At 44.9% G+C, this 15,691-nt stretch overlaps 2 protein-coding genes across 6 annotated transcripts in view; both read left to right on the top strand.

Moving 5' to 3' along the window:
• Positions 1 to 314: 314 nt before the first annotated feature.
• LOC125516674 (putative pentatricopeptide repeat-containing protein At3g47840) overlaps positions 315 to 15,691 on the top strand; it is a 42,409-nt gene continuing 27,032 nt past the window's right edge. For 2 of the 5 annotated variants that reach the window (XM_087527331.1, XM_087527332.1), the window contains exons 1-4: positions 315 to 3,393; positions 4,477 to 4,581; positions 5,215 to 5,295; positions 5,449 to 5,535. In XM_087527331.1, the coding sequence (XP_087383457.1) occupies positions 431 to 2,830 (2,400 nt within the window). In that variant the 5' untranslated portion in view covers positions 315 to 430 and the 3' untranslated portion in view covers positions 2,831 to 3,393; positions 4,477 to 4,581; positions 5,215 to 5,295; positions 5,449 to 5,535. Of the gene's footprint in view, positions 3,394 to 4,476; positions 4,582 to 5,214; positions 5,296 to 5,448; positions 5,536 to 5,857; positions 6,425 to 15,691 lie in introns of those variants that run through there. The other 3 variants (XM_087527330.1, XM_048682024.2, XM_087527333.1) reach the window with 3 other exon arrangements.
• On the top strand, positions 2,892 to 4,465 carry LOC147964649 (E3 ubiquitin-protein ligase UPL4-like). The gene is made up of 4 exons (XM_087530085.1): positions 2,892 to 2,941; positions 3,030 to 3,036; positions 3,950 to 4,078; positions 4,169 to 4,465. The coding sequence occupies exons 1-4, from the start codon at positions 2,892 to 2,894 to the stop codon at positions 4,292 to 4,294; spliced, it is 312 nt and encodes a 103-aa protein (XP_087386211.1). The 3' UTR covers positions 4,295 to 4,465.

Raw genomic sequence — 15,691 nt, 5'->3', positions numbered from 1 at the left:
TGTGCATGAAATATAAACCGCCATGATGGCTTTCTCTCAAAATAAAAAAGAAACAAGTCAGCAGGTCCGTAGAATCCCGTTGCTTTAGTGCGTGTATCTAGCATTTTTGGTACATCAGCCACATCCGACGGCTCACGCGCGGCCGCTCGGGAAGCCAGAATCGTGCGCGTGCACGATGAAGTATTTATCTCTACTCTTATAAAAACAGAGTTGGTGATGATGGTGTGTTCGTCATCCTATAATGTAGGCCGTCCGATTTATATTTGACGGATAGGAAGGAAACTATGGCAATTTTATAAAAAGATACCCACACACCTCTTCACAATTGCAAATAAGGCCTTCCTTTATTCATCATTTTTCCTTATAAGATAAACTACTTATACAAATGCATCTTAATGTTCCGTGCAATGCACGGGCATCTTGCTAGTATATGAGAAAAAAGGGGGTAAAATCCAGGCGGGGAAAACCGGAAAAGGAGGGTTTGCGCGGGCCGTCTCGTGCAGTCGTGCTCTCGCGCGCTTCGCCGCGAAGAGCCCAGCTCCGGCCGGTCGAGCGCCGTACCGCAGAGGAGAAACCACGCCGCGCAGCCGTTGGGGACTGGGCAGGAGCGCCGCCGCGGGCCGGGGAGGAGTTCCAGGCCGCCGGGGGGACTCAAATGGTGACGCGCTTCGCTCCCCGCGTGAAATCTCCCCGTCTCGGTCGCTCCATGTGGGCCGAAGCTGCTCCTCTTCGTTCCGAACCACACCCACCGCCCGTCTTCTCCGTGCCGCCACTGCAAGACCTCAACGCCCGGCTGAAGCGCCTGGTCCAGTCGGGCAGGTTCTCGGACGCGCAGGCCCTGTTCGACGGGGCGCCGCACCGCGACGAGGCCTCCTACTCCGCCCTCCTCGCGGGCCATGCCGCGGCGGGGGACGTCGCCGGCGCCATGGCGCTCTTCTCCCGCATCCGCGCATCCTCGCTCCCGGCCGCTGACCCCTTCGTGCTCAGCCTCGCGTTCAAGGCCTGCGCCGCGGCCGCCGACGCCAGCCACGCCGCGTCACTGCACGCCTTCGCCGTCAGGTCCTCGGCCGTCTCCTCCGTCTTCGTCGCCACCGCGCTGGCCGACGCCTACGCCAAGGCCGGCCGCCTCGCGCTGGCGCTCAGGGTGTTCGACGAAATGCCGCTCAAGAACGTGGTCTCCTGGACCACGCTCATCTCCGCACTGGCGCGGGCCGGCCGCCGCCACGACGCGGTCCGCCGCTTCGCCGAGATGCGAGCCTCCGGCATGCCCTGCGACTCGCACGCCTTCGCGGCTGCGCTCACCGCGTGCGCCGACACCGGGCTGCTGTCGCGCGGCCGTGAGGTGCACTCGCTCTGCGCCAAGCTCGGCTTCGACGCCACACCCTACGTCGCCAACACACTTGCCACGCTGTACGCGCGCTGCGGGGACGTCCACCGCGCACTGGCTGCGGTCGGCCGCATGGGCTCGCGAGACGTTGCCGCGTGGACGACTGTGATATCCTCCTACGCGCAGACTGGTCGTGCCAAGGAAGCCATCCTGGCATTCGTCGCGATGCTTCGTGACGGGGCATCAAACGCGGCAAGGCCCAACGAATACACATACGCTGCAGTTATTGCTGCGTGTGCAAATATTTCGTGTGTACATCTTGGAGAGCAGTTGCACGCGCAAGCTGCACAAAGAGGGTTCGCCAGCTCGCGCTCGGTGGGCAATTCACTCGTCACACTCTATGCCCGCGCCGCCGGTCGTCTGTCAGCAGCCGATGCGGTGTTCCAGGAAAGTGCTGCCAAGGATGTTGTCTCTTGGAGTGCAATCATATCAGGCTATGCGCAGGAAGGGCTTGCCGGGGAGGCTTTCGCCCTGTTTACTGAAATGCGACGGCACCATTGTCCTCGTCCGAATGAGTTTACTCTTGCCAGTCTCCTCAGTGCGTGCGCAACTGCTGCGTCACTGGACGCTGGTCGCCAACTCCACGCACTTGCTGTCGCTGCTGGACTTGAACACCATGCCATGGTCAGGAGCGCGCTCATTGACATGTATGGAAAGAGTGGCAACATGTCAGATGCTGATGTTGTATTTTCGAATCGCACGAAAGATGATGTGGTTTCATGGACCGCGATGATCGTCGGGAATGCTGGGCATGGCCACAGCGAAAGGGCACTTGAATTGTTTGAGGAAATGTGCCGTGTTGGGCTAAAGCCGGACCATGTTGCGTTCATTGGTGTGCTCAGTGCTTGCTGTCATGCTGGGGCAGTTGAGCTTGGATTGAGGTACCTCAATGCAATGAGCAAAAGCTACGGACTGGAGCCGTCAAAGGAGCACTATGGCTGTGTCGTAGATTTGTTGGGCAGAGCTGGTAGAATAGATGAGGCTGAGGAGTTGATTGGTGGTATGGCAGCTAATGAAAGAGATGGCGTTGTTTGGACATCTTTGCTTAGGGCATGTGCAGCTCGAGGGGAAGAGCAAACCGGGAAGAAAGCTGCAGAGAGGGTAATGGAGGCAGAGCCATGGGGTGCAGGAGCACATGTGGCAATGGCAAATCTATACGCCAGCAAGGGACAGTGGTGTGAGGCAGCACAAGAGAGACATATGATGAAGCAGAAAGGGGTTGTGAAAGGAGTAGGCTGGTCATCAGTCACAGTTGGAGGGGAGGAGAGGGGAGTTGGGGTGTTTGTTGCAGGTGACCGGACACACCCCCAAGACAATTTGATCTATGAGATGCTTGACTTGATTTACTATGGAGTTGGAATGGCTCGGTATGTACCCGATCAGATGAATTTAGCATCTGAGGTAGAGCTAATGGTTAACACTTACAGTAGTAGTTATAACTGAGTAATTTCAGAAGGAGATAGGCTTGAAAAGAGAAAAAAAATATATAGAAGTCCTTGGCACGATGAGCGCTAATGCAGCCATGCGACTTAAAAGTTCTGCTGCTGTGCTGAAGTACTGATTTAGTACTAGTAGTTCTTTGGTATTACCACCGGGGCTTTGATCTTGGTATACTTTTGATAAGATGGTTGATTGCCTGCAGCATATATGTATGAGGCAAGAGTTCTCCGTTGAAGCTTCAGCGCTCAGGCTGGTGCCAAAAGTAGCAGTTCTGTGTCTACCACAGATCAGAGCAACAAAAGTTCTGATATCTGCATCAGAATTGCATTGAAGATCACTCCTTGCTCTATGGACTAATACATGTTTGCGGCATTGCACAAAGGCTTGGACCAGACAATGATGTGATGGGGGATTGATGTTTTTTTCTCTCTTAAGAAGTGTGTGCCTCACTGATCCCCTTCTTTTGAAGGAAGCCAGACCACATTAGATATATCAGCATTCTTTCCAGCAACATTGTTGCACCGGTGGCACCCAAAGTCGTGTCAACTTGTATATCATACTAATTGGTTAGTATCTTGATTCTTGACAAATATATTGATAGCTAGGTGGTGATTCAGCTGAAGCTGGGTAGACATCACTCTGGTCGATAATTTTGAGTCTGGGTTTGCAGAGCTGATGCCTTTAGTCATTTTGAGATAATTGCTACTCCCTTCGTTTCGAATTATAAGATGTTCTAAATTTTTCTGAATTGGATGTATATAGCCGTGTTTTAGTGTGTTTGTTCACTCATTTTAGTCCGTATGTAGTCCATATTGAAATATCTAAAACATCTTATAATTTGGAATGAAGGTAGTACTTGCCTACCCGCCAAATACTCTAATCTTGGTCATTGTCAGGGTCACCGGGGTGCCACCACAAATATGATAGAAACAGGATAGCTATCAGCAAAGTATCTAAGTTCGAGCTAACAACATCTACAAACTTAGAACTGATGTGCACATGTGCTGATGCGCATACAGAGTTAAAGAAATAAGAAAAATGAATATAATTGAATAAGTTTTTTTGTGGGATATAATTGAATAAGTTTCAGTTTATTTAGAATGTACAAATCAAAGGAGATAGAAAAAAAATTACATCTATGAAAGGAATATAGATGATCATCTGAAAGGAGTCATCGCAAAGGCAATTAAGGATGGCAGAATTATTGACATTCCATTTTCTAATGTATTTTATAAGCTTATCCTAGGACAGGTATCTTGGACCCTACATTTTTGAAATGTATATTGTGTTTATTACGCTTTCTTACTTTTGTTAGCCTATATAGTAAGCATTTCTTGTTAGGAGCTTAATATATACGGTAACAATTCATTTGATCCTAAACTGGCAACGACCCTCATGGAATTCAAAGCACTTGTCAAAAGAAATACTAAGTCATGTTCGACGGGGGATATACCAGAACACATCTGATTTGTCTTAATGAGGTTGTAAAATTGAGGATCTTGATATTGACTTTGCGGTCCCAGGGTATCCAGAATATGTGCTTTCTTCAGAGGGTACCTCAGATAATGTAACTGATATGACTGCACTCTCAGTTGCTGGCTTCTCAGCAGATTTAAAAGTATTCTCTAAATTACTCATGTTATTTTTAGGTAACTGATGAGAGTTTGGAAGAATATGTTTCTTTTGTTGTCAACACTACGGTTAAAAGTGGAATCTCAAGACAACTGGAGGCTTTTAAGTCAGGATTCAGTCAGGTATGCTGTATCATGGCGCTGCTCTCGTCTGTTTTTTACTTAGGTAACTTGGGACAGCTTTTCAGTTACACCATCTGAAAGAAGCTTTTGAATTACACTATGGCTAGGTTGGCCCCAGTTCACAAATTGGGGAGTGTGAGTAGATGTATTGTTACTTAGAAGCTATCAGGGCTCCACATTTCGTAGTTTATACGAGTTCTACTCCCTTTGATAAAGTTACTAGGTTGCTGTTTCCTACTAGCATTTTATCTTTAGAGGAACTTGGCAGTAATGCTCTAATTTGACAATGCAAAAACCCTTTCCTTATTTTTTTAAACCCTGTGTATTTCTTAAGCAATCTTAATCCAATATGTATAAACTTATACTTGTTTCTGAAAGTAATTATTTTGCTTCGGCAGTCGACTTGCTCTCTGTCCTTTTACTACATTTGTCCATTCAGGTGTATTTAGATGTGAGATTGCTTTCTGTACTTTGATCTGTAACTCATGAGGCTTACATGGGCCCTATAGGGTGACATGCACTCGATGTTCACTTCTCATTTTATACATTTCACTCTTCTCTGGTGTTGTCTCTTACTGCCCGCACAGTCAAAAAATCCATTTTGTTGTTGTCCACTGACACTGGGGATTGCAGGTATTTCTACTAAGCACACTTCAGGTATTCTCAGAGGATGAGCTGGAGAGATGACTCTGTGGAGAACAAGATAATTGGGATGTATGTGCTTGTCTTTTGTTGGAAGTTGTTGATTTTTTTTGTAACCATTCAATTTTGCGAAAATTTTGTTTTCCGTTACTGACCCCTTGCTTCTGATAACTTTGTGGAACTTGTGGATCACATAAAAATTTGATCATGGCTACGCACCTCCAGCAGTCCTGCAATCTTCTCTCGGATGATGACCTGCCTAGTGTGATGATTTGCGCTAACTATCTCAAGTGACCTGCCTACTGCACCAAGGTCTGAACTCACTACCCTTCTATAAATTGAGCATCATAGTAGATTAATTTAAATCTATTCTTCTCGCCCTTTTTATTAATTTAAGTTAGGTTCTGTAATGTCTCGACGTAACACTTGAGCTAAAAAAGCTATGGACTATGAAGTATGAACCACCAATCGCTCAACCCAGGCACGTCCAAGTCAGTCGTAATTGGCATTCTGAACATGCTATTTCAGGCATGATGATTTGCAGTAGTTAGTTCCAGTTATTGCATGTTTGTATTTCCTGAAACGGTACCATATGATGACCTCTATGCTGATGAGGTTATCTCCCACTGGGCAGGCCCATGGCGACATATTACCCAGCTAAGGCCCATGGAGGCTCAAGCTCATTATCTTTACAGCCCAAGGCAATGCTAGTAACAGGGGGGTTTATCAGTCAGTGTGGGCACCCGTAAGGGGGATTCCATCAGTCGACGATCAGTTGGATTAATCGAGGACACGATATGACGGAACCTAAACTGGCAGATCTCGAGGTAGGGGATTCTAAGATGGGCGTCTAGGAACGATGGTAACGCGCCCTGTTGGAGTTGTGTCGAATATAGTGTACGAGGTAGATTACAGTTGGATTTGTAGTTGTATTGTGTTTAGATAGGATATAGAGTCATGTTCTAATAGGACACTTGTATACTAGGCCTCTCATATATAGCGGGGCTAGACACATGATGTAACCTATGCCAACATAATAGCACAGGCACGTAAGGGGGAGCCGGCGGCGTGTGCCGGCGCCCGGATGGCCGGTGTGCGGTATTGTGACGGTGTCATGGGGAGGAGCGCCCGTAGTCAAGCCCCGGGGATGTAACCATATCGGTGAACCTTGTTAACAAATGTCGGTGTCGTGCTCGTGTGATTACTTGATCCTCAGATGATCGACAGTATGTCTCGGATTTTATTCTAACAAGTGGTATCATGAGCTAGGTTGTTTGGAGGTAGTGGATTGTTGATCAAAGAGGTGGAGCAGAATTTGTCGAATCGGTCGGCGGTCGAATCATGCGACTGGAAAAGATTGATGGAGGCGGCGGGAGTTCTGTTCGTGTGAGAAGCAATCGAGCCGTACATCTCGGCGAGATCGGATGTGCCGACGGTGGCGTAACAGGTCTGGAGTTCGGCTCGATCCTGCGACGTGCGAAGGCGCTACGCACCAAGGGCTACGTTGGCCCCAGGCAGCGGCCCAGGTGCAGAGGTCCAAAAGCTGGCGGGGCCTCGGGGCCAGGCGCTAGAGGCAGACGCAGGCTCAAGGAGCGGAGGCGTGGACGAGGCACGGTGTACGGAAGTGCAAGCTGCAGCCGTTCCTGAGATTTGTTTTGGACAAAAAAAGGGACCGAGTCCCAGGAGGAGCCGTGTTCTCCTCGTCTATGTGGCGGGTTAATATCAGTCAGTAAGGGAGACAAAGGCACGAGGCAAAGCCGATCAGATCTGTAGAAAATAATTCATCGCTGATTGTGTTCATCCATCGGGAAGGCAAGGGCTTTAGCTAGGCAAAGCTAGCAGTGGAGTTGAGCCACGGGAGACACCACGTGAAGGCCAAGAATGATTCTTTGGTTTGTTTAGCTATTAGTACGTGGAGATTCAGTTCGTGTACTTGGGGCATTGTGTGGAAAGCTTAGATATTTTCTTTCATAGGGTCAGTCATACAAAGGACCATGGCGCCAACGGGTACCAAGTTTGAGGTGAAGAAGTTCACGGAACTGAAAACCTTGGATTATGGCAGATAAGGGTGAAAGATTTGCTGGCGTAACATGGATGCTTGAAGGTGTTGTAGGAAGTCATGTCAGCTAAGATGAGATTATCATGTGATGGATGGAAATGGCGCAGAAGATGATCTGGGAGTCTGGGTCGGACTAGATAGTCTGACGGATCGACGTGAGTCGGTTGGTACAGAAGACGGTGGTGGAATCAGCGACGACGACATAGGTGCGTGATGCTGATAGTGACCGACTTCTGGGGCGTGGAAACACGTGGCGCAGGCCCGAGGGTTTGTGTGGCTTCGACAAGACTATGGCGCAGGGTTGATTCAAGACGGTGCACAAGAGAGCTTGGAGTCGACGAGGTGCGGGGTGGCAAGTACAACCACTATGGAGTCATGTTGAAGGTGGAGCTGGATTGAGGAGCTACGGTGTAAGAATCCAGAGAATCGAAGCCTATTCAGCGGAGGAAACGAGTGACATGCAGTTCGGACTGGAGCCCAGTAGTCTGATGGAAGCGTGAAACTCGTCATCGGTCGGTGATGATCGGTGGTACTATGCAGTGGGGGTTGAGTGATGTGGTTTCGCGACCCTTGAGACTCGACCGGGACAGCGGAGGCTCGACGCGGTAATAGCGGCGAGGCGTGCAGTATGCACGGGACATAGAGACGGGTCAGGGCTCTTGTGGTCATACATGTGGTGAGACAACTGCGAATTTGACTCGGGATGACTACAAGCAACGGTGAAATTCCTTCAAGTTTCAGACAGGCGATCAAGAAAGGAGCGGTGATGTTGAGTTTAGGTAACTCTTATGTGTGACATCCAATATGTGAGTTGTTCACTTTCACGCAGGTCAGTGATCAGTGTGTGATGGTGTTGGACTGATACTCTGAAAGTTGAAAGCACAAACTAGAGTAACAAGGAACTTAATTTTGCTCGAGTGTTGATCATGGTCAAGAAAAGAAGGGACTACAAGTTGCAGGAGGAGTCATATGGAGTCTTTGGAGTAGCAGCGATTCTCATGGGATAAGCTCAAGTCTGATGTACATGGAAGTTTGACGCATGGACAAATCCAGGATGGTGTAGAATATTCGCCAAGGTGGAGTTTGTTGGAGTTGTGTCGAATATAGTGTACGAGGTAGGTTACAGTTGGACTTGTAGTTGTATTGTGTTTAGATAGGATATGGAGTCGTGTTCTAATAGGACACTTGTATCCTAGGCCTCTCATATATAGCGGGGCTAGACACACGATGTAAATTATGCCAACATAATAGTACATGCACGCAAGGGGGAGCCGGCGGCGTGTGCCGGCGCCCGGGTGGCCGATGTGCGGTATTGTGACGATGTCACGGGAAGGAGCGCCCGTAGTCAAGCCCCGGGGATGTAACCATATCGGTGAACCTCGTTAACAAATCTTGGTATCGTGCTCGTGTGATTGCTTGGTCCTCAGATGATCGACAGTATGTCTAGGATTTAATTCTAACACGCCCGATGAGAGCGGGCAATTTCCCAGTCGACCTCGTTATGGCTGAATCTCTGTGGTAGGTAGCTGCCATCCTAAGTGGCAGGGGCAATAACCACTGAGCGCAGACGCGCCTCGTCACAGAACTGACGGGCAGGGCATGCCCCTCCGACATAGGGGCAGCAGTTTCCCCAACGGCGCATGGCAGATTGAAGGGGGTGGCTACACAGCTTCAAGATGGTATGAAGGAGGATGAACAGGCTCAGGGGAACTTGCCAGCTGCACGCACCACACCCCCCTTCAATGCCGCACATGGCATGATCTGCCTAGAGACCTGGTCAATGAAGTTGCTTACAATGGTCTCCACTGTTGGATCATGCAAGGCGACGCATAGAAGCACCCACCCAGACACCACATCACGAAGGTGGGCGCGGCGATGGTGAATGTGGTAGGTGAGGTAGGCGAGGGCGCTGCTACGTCTTGAGTTTGCGTTGGTTTTCTTCGAAGAGGAAGGGATGATGCAGCAGAGTAGCGTAAGTATTTCCCTCAGTTTTTGAGAACCAAGATATCAATCCAGTAGGAGGCCACGCTCAAGTCCCTCATACCTGCACAAAACGATAGCTACTCGCAACTAACGCGATTAGGGGTTGTCAATCCCTTCACGGTCACTTACGAGAGTGAGATCTGATAGATATAATATTTTTGATATTTTTAGTATAAAGATGCAAAGTAAAAAGTAAAAGCAAAGTAAAAAGTAAAGCAAGATTAAAGTGATGGAGATTGATATGATGAGAATAGACCCGGGGGCCATAGGTTTCACTAGTGGCTTCTCTCAAGAGCATAAGTATTCTACGGTGGGTGAACAAACTACTGTTGAGCAATTGACAGAATTGAGCATAGTTATGAGAATATCTAGGCATGATCATGTATATAGGCATCACGTCCGTGACAAGTAGACCGAAAGATTCTGCATCTACTACTATTACTCCACTCATCGACCGCTATCCAGCATACATCTAGAGTATTAAGTTAAAAACAGAGTAACGCCTTAAGCAAGATGACATGATGTAGAGAGATAAATTCATGCAATATGAAATAAACCCAATCTTGTTATCCTCGATGGCAACGATACAATACGTGCCTTGCTGCCCATTCTGTCACTGCGTAAGGACACCGCAAGATCGAATCCAAAGCTAAGCACTTCTCCCATGGCAAGAACTACCAATCTAGTTGGCCAAACCAAACGGATAATTCGAAGAGACTTGCAAAGATAACCAATCATACATAAAAGAATTCAGAGAAAATTCAAATATTATTCATAAATAGACTTGATCATAAACCCACAATTCATCGGTCTCAACAAACACACCGCAAAAAGAAGATTACATCGGATAGATCTCCACAAGAGAGGGGGAGAATTTTGTATTGAGATTCAAAGAGAGAGAAGAAGCCATCTAGCTACTAACTATGGACCTGAAGATCTGAGGTAAACTACTCACACTTCATCGAAGGGGCTAGGATGATATAGAAGCCCTCCGTGATGACGGCCCTCTTTCGGCGGAGCTCCGGAACATGCCCCAAGATGGGATCTCATGGATACAAAAAGTTGCGGCGGTGGAATTAGGTTTTTGGCTCCTGTTCTGATCGTTTGGGGGTACGTGTGTATATATAGGAGGAAGAAGTACGCAGGAGGAGCACCGAGGGGCCCACGAGGCAGGGGGCGCGCCCCCACCCTTGTGACCGCCTCTTTTATTCCTTGGAGCAGGGTCCAAGTCTCCTGCATCACGTTCGGTGAGAAAATCACGTTCCCGAAGGTTTTATTCCGTTTGATATTCCGTTTCTTCGAAACACTGAAATAGGCAAAAAAAACAACAATTCTGGGTTGGGCCTCCGGTTAATAGGTTAGTCTCAAAAATAATATAAAAGTGGAAAATAAAGCCCAATATAGTCCAAAACAGTAGATAATATAGCATGGAGCAATAAAAAATTATAGATACGTTGGAGACGTATCAGGCATCCCCAAACTTAATTCTTGCTCGTCCTCAAATAGGTAAATGATAAAAAGAGAATTTTTGATGCGGAGTGCTACTTGGCATTATTTCAATGCAAATCTTTTTAATTATGGTATGAATATTTAGATTGGAAAGATTCAAGACAAAAGTTTATATTGACATAAAATATAATACTTCAAGTATACTAATAAAGCAATTATGTATTCTCAAAATAACATGGCCAAAGAAAGTTATCCCTACAAAATCATATAGTCTGGCTATGCTCTATCTTCACCACACAAAATATTTAAATCATGTACAACCCCGATGACAAGCCAAGCAATTGTTTCATACTCTAACTTTTTCAAAACTTTTTCAATCTTCACGCAATACATGAGCGTGAGCCATGGATATAGCACTATAGGTGAAATAGAATGGTGGTTGTGGAGAAGACAAAAAGGAGAAGATAGTCTCACATCAACTAGGCGTATCAACGAGCTATGGAGATGCCCATCAATAGATATCAATGTGAGTGAGTAGGGATTGCCATGCAACGGATGCACTAGAGCTATAAGTATATGAAAGCTCAAAAAGAAATTAAGTGGGTGTGTATCCAACTTGCTTGCTCATGAAGACCTAAAGCAATTTGAGGAAGCCCATCATTGGAATATACAAACCAAGTTCTATAATGAAAAATTCCCACTAGTATATGAAAGTGATAACATGAGAGACTCTCTATTATGAAGATCATGGTGCTACTTTGAAGCACAAGTGTGGTAAAAGGATAATAACATTGTCCCTTCTCTCTTTTTCTCTCATTTTTTTATTTGGGCCTTTTCTTCTTTTTTTATGGCCTCTTTTTATTTGGACTTCTTTGCCCTCTTATATATATATATATTTTATTTTTCGTCCGGAGTCTCGTCCCGACTTATGGGGGAATCATAGTCTTCATCATTCTTTTCTCACCGGGACAATGCACTAATAATGATGATTATCACACTTTTATTTTTCTTACAACTCAATACTTAGAACAAAATATGACTCTATATGAATGCCTCCGGCCGGGATATGCAATATGACAATGGAGTGTGTCATGATAAACGGAACAGTGGAAAGTTGCATGGCAATATATCTCGGAATGACTATGGAAATGCCATAATAGGTAGGTATGGTGACTGTTTTGAGGAAGGTATATGGTAGGTGTATGATACCGGCGAAAGATGCGCGGTATTAGAGAGGCTAGCAAAGGTGGAAGGGTGAGAGTGCGTATAATCCATGGACTCAACATTAATCATAAAGAACTCATATACTTATTGCAAAAATCTAGAAGTTATCAAAGCAAAGTATTACGTGCATGCTCCTAGGGGGATAGATTGATAGAGAAAGACCATCGCTCGTCCCCGACCGCCACTCATAAGGAAGACAATTAATAAACAAATCATGCTCCGACTTCATCACATAACGGTTCACCATACGTGCATGCTGCGGGAATCACAAACTTTTAACACAAATATTTTTTAAATTCACAACTACTCAATTAGCATAACTTTAATATTATCACCTCCATATCTCAAAACAATTATCATGTTTCAATCTTTTCTTAGTATTTAACGCACTCAAAAGAAAGTTTCACAAATCTTGAATACCAAGCATATTATTATTAAGCAAATTACCATGCTATTAAGAGACTCTCAAAATAGTTTAAGTGAAGCATGAGAGATCAATAGTTTCTTTAAAACAAATCCATCACCGTGCTCTAAAAAATCTAAGTGAAGCACATAGAGCAAAATTATAACGCTCAAAAGATATAAGTGAAGCACATAGAGCAAAATTAACTAGCTCAAAAGATATAAGTGAAGCACATAGAGCAAAACTACTTAGCTCAAAAGATATAAGTGAAGCACATAGAGCAAAATTACTTAGCTCAAAAGATATAAGTGAAGCACATAGAGTATTCTATCAAATTTTAATTCATGTATGGCTCTCTCAAAAGGTGTGTACAGCAAGAATGATTGTGGCATACTAAGACACAAAGACACAAATAATACAAGACGCTCCAAGCAAAACACATATCATGTTGGTGAATAAAAATATAGCTCCAAGTAAATTACCGATGGAAGTGGACGAAAGAGGGGATGCCTTCCGGGGCATCCCCAAGCTTTGACTTCTTGGTGTCCTTGGATTATCTTGGGGGTGCCATGGTCATCCCCAAGCTTAGTCTCTTGCCACTCCTTGTTCCATGATCCATCAAAAGAATTCACCCAAAACTTGAAAACTTCACAACACAAAACTCAAAATAGAAAACTCGTGAGCTCCGTTAGCGAAAGAAAACAAAAGACCACTTCAAGGTACTGTAATGAACTCATTCTTTATTTATATTGGTGTTAAACCTACTGTCTTCCAACTTCTCTATGGATTATAAACTATTTTACTAGCCATAGATTCATCAAAATAAGCAAACAATACACGAAAAACAGAATCTGTCAAAAACAGAACAGTCTGTAGTAATCTGTAGCTAGCGCAAGATCTGGAACCCCAAAAATTCTAAAATAAATTGCTGGACGTGAGGAATTTATCTATTAATCATCTGCAAAAAGAATTAACTAAATAGCACTCTCCAAATAAAAATGATAGCAGTTCTCGTGAGCGCTAAAGTTTCTGTTTTTTACAGCAAGTTTAACAAGACTTTCCTCAAGTCTTCCCAACGGTTCTACTTGGCACAAACACTAATTAAACACAAAAACACAATCAAAACAGAGGCTAAATAATTTATTTATTACTAAGCAGGAGCTAAAAGCAATGAATAAAAATAAAATTGGGTTGCCTCCCATCAAGCGCTATCGTTTAACGCCCCTAGCTAGGCATAAAAGCGAGGATAGATCTAGGTATTGCCATAGTAATAAGATAGATCGGTGAAGCTCATTTCATATTCTCTACGTTCAGCAGCAAGTTTTCTTTTAGGCAAGCAAAAGTAATCAAAAGGGCTAAATTTAATAGGATAGAAGTCCCCAAGATCAATTTTAGGAGGTATAGGTTCCTCTTTCGGCCCTTCGTAATGTACAACCAATTCATCATTATAAGCATTCTTTTGACAGAACTTTGTGAGCCTAGACTCAAGAGAGTATCCTAGCTCATTATTTCGAATAGCCAAATCATCATTAAGTTCAGAGATTCTATCAATTAAAATATTGGTTGGCACCTTTTTTTCCGAGGTTTTCATTAAAAGCAACATAGTCAGGAGATTGAAAGCGCATAATTTCTTCTTAATCGAAGAGGATAGATTCTATGGGAGGACGACCAACGTCCACCCTATAGTGCGCAAAGATTTCTTTGACTTCTTTTATTATAAATCTGAATTCATTAGCCAAAAAGATGGTAGCGGCACGCTTAACAGAGGAATGCTCGATATTAGAAAATTCTAGAAAAACTCTTTGTATAGATGGGTGCATATGCATAAATTGCCTTTCAAATTCAACGATAAGCATGGCAATAGGGTCCGCAAGACTACTAGTTCTATGGAGAATAGAACCGCCCATAGAGGGCAAAGCACCGGCACAAGTAAAGAAATCTTGAATAACTCCTTTTCCAATAATATTACCACTACCGATTCGAAATCTTTTTGTATGGTAGGTAGGGGGTTCTTCAGCAGGAGCATCAGAATTTTCCATGATATTGTTATCGCTCATATTGGCGATAACTTCCCCAATTTCAGACATAACGACAAGCAAGCAAACTAGCACACAAGCAAATAAGAGCAAGCGGGCAAAAGAGGCAAACAGAGAGGGAGGATAGGGAGAGAGGGCGAATAAAACGGTAAGGGTGAAGTCGGGGAGAGGAAAACGAGAGGCAAATGGTAAATAATGTAATGCGAGAGATAGGGATTGTGATGGGTACTTGGTATGTTGACTTTTTGCGTAGACTCCCCGGCAACGGCGCCAGAAATCCTTCTTGCTACATCTTGAGCTTGCGTTGGTTTTCCCCGAAGAGGAAGGGATGATGCAGCAGAGTAGCGTAAGTATTTCCCTCAGTTTTTGAGAACCAAGGTATCAATCCAGTAGGAGGCCACGCTCAAGTCCCTCGTACCTGCACAAAACGATAGCTACTCGCAACCAACACGATTAGGGGTTGTCAATCCCTTCACGGTCACTTACGAGAGTGAGATCTGATAGATATAATATTTTTGGTATTTTTAGTATAAAGATGCAAAGTAAAAAAAGCAAAGCAAGATTAAAGTGATGGAGATTGATATGATGAGAATAGACCCGGGGGCCATAGGTTTCACTAGTGGCTTCTCCCAAGAGCATAAGTATTCTACGGTGGGTGAACAAACTACTGTTGAGCAATTGACAGAATTGAGCATAGTTATGAGAATATCTAGGCATGATCATGTATATAGGCATCACGTCCGTGACAAGTAGACCGAAAGATTCTGCATCTACTACTATTACTCCACTCATCGACCGCTATCCAGCATACATCTAGAGTATTAAGTTAAAAACAGAGTAACGCCTTAAGCAAGATGACATGATGTAGAGAGATAAATTCATGCAATATGAAATAAACCCAATCTTGTTATCCTCGATGGCAACGATACAATACGTGCCTTGCTGCCCATTCTGTCACTGCGTAAGGACACCGCAAGATCGAATCCAAAGCTAAGCACTTCTCCCATGGCAAGAACTACCAATCTAGTTGGCCAAACCAAACGGATAATTCGAAGAGACTTGCAAAGATAACCAATCATACATAAAAGAATTCAGAGAAAATTCAAATATTATTCATAAATAGACTTGATCACAAACCCACAATTCATCGGTCTCAACAAACACACCGCAAAAAGAAGATTACATCGGATAGATCTCCACAAGAGAGGGGGAGAATTTTGTATTGAGATTCAAAGAGAGAGAAGAAGCCATCTAGCTACTAACTATGGACCTGAAGATCTGAGGTAAACTATTCACACTTCATCGAAGGGGCTA

Source organism: Triticum urartu, chromosome 6A, assembly GCF_056163025.1.
Source record: "Triticum urartu cultivar PI428250 chromosome 6A, HENAU_Tu73, whole genome shotgun sequence".
In the NCBI taxonomy this organism is placed as follows: Eukaryota; Viridiplantae; Streptophyta; class Magnoliopsida; order Poales; family Poaceae; genus Triticum; species Triticum urartu.
Note: the sequence above shows the minus strand (reverse complement) of the source record. Positions and strands in the feature narration are given on the sequence as shown.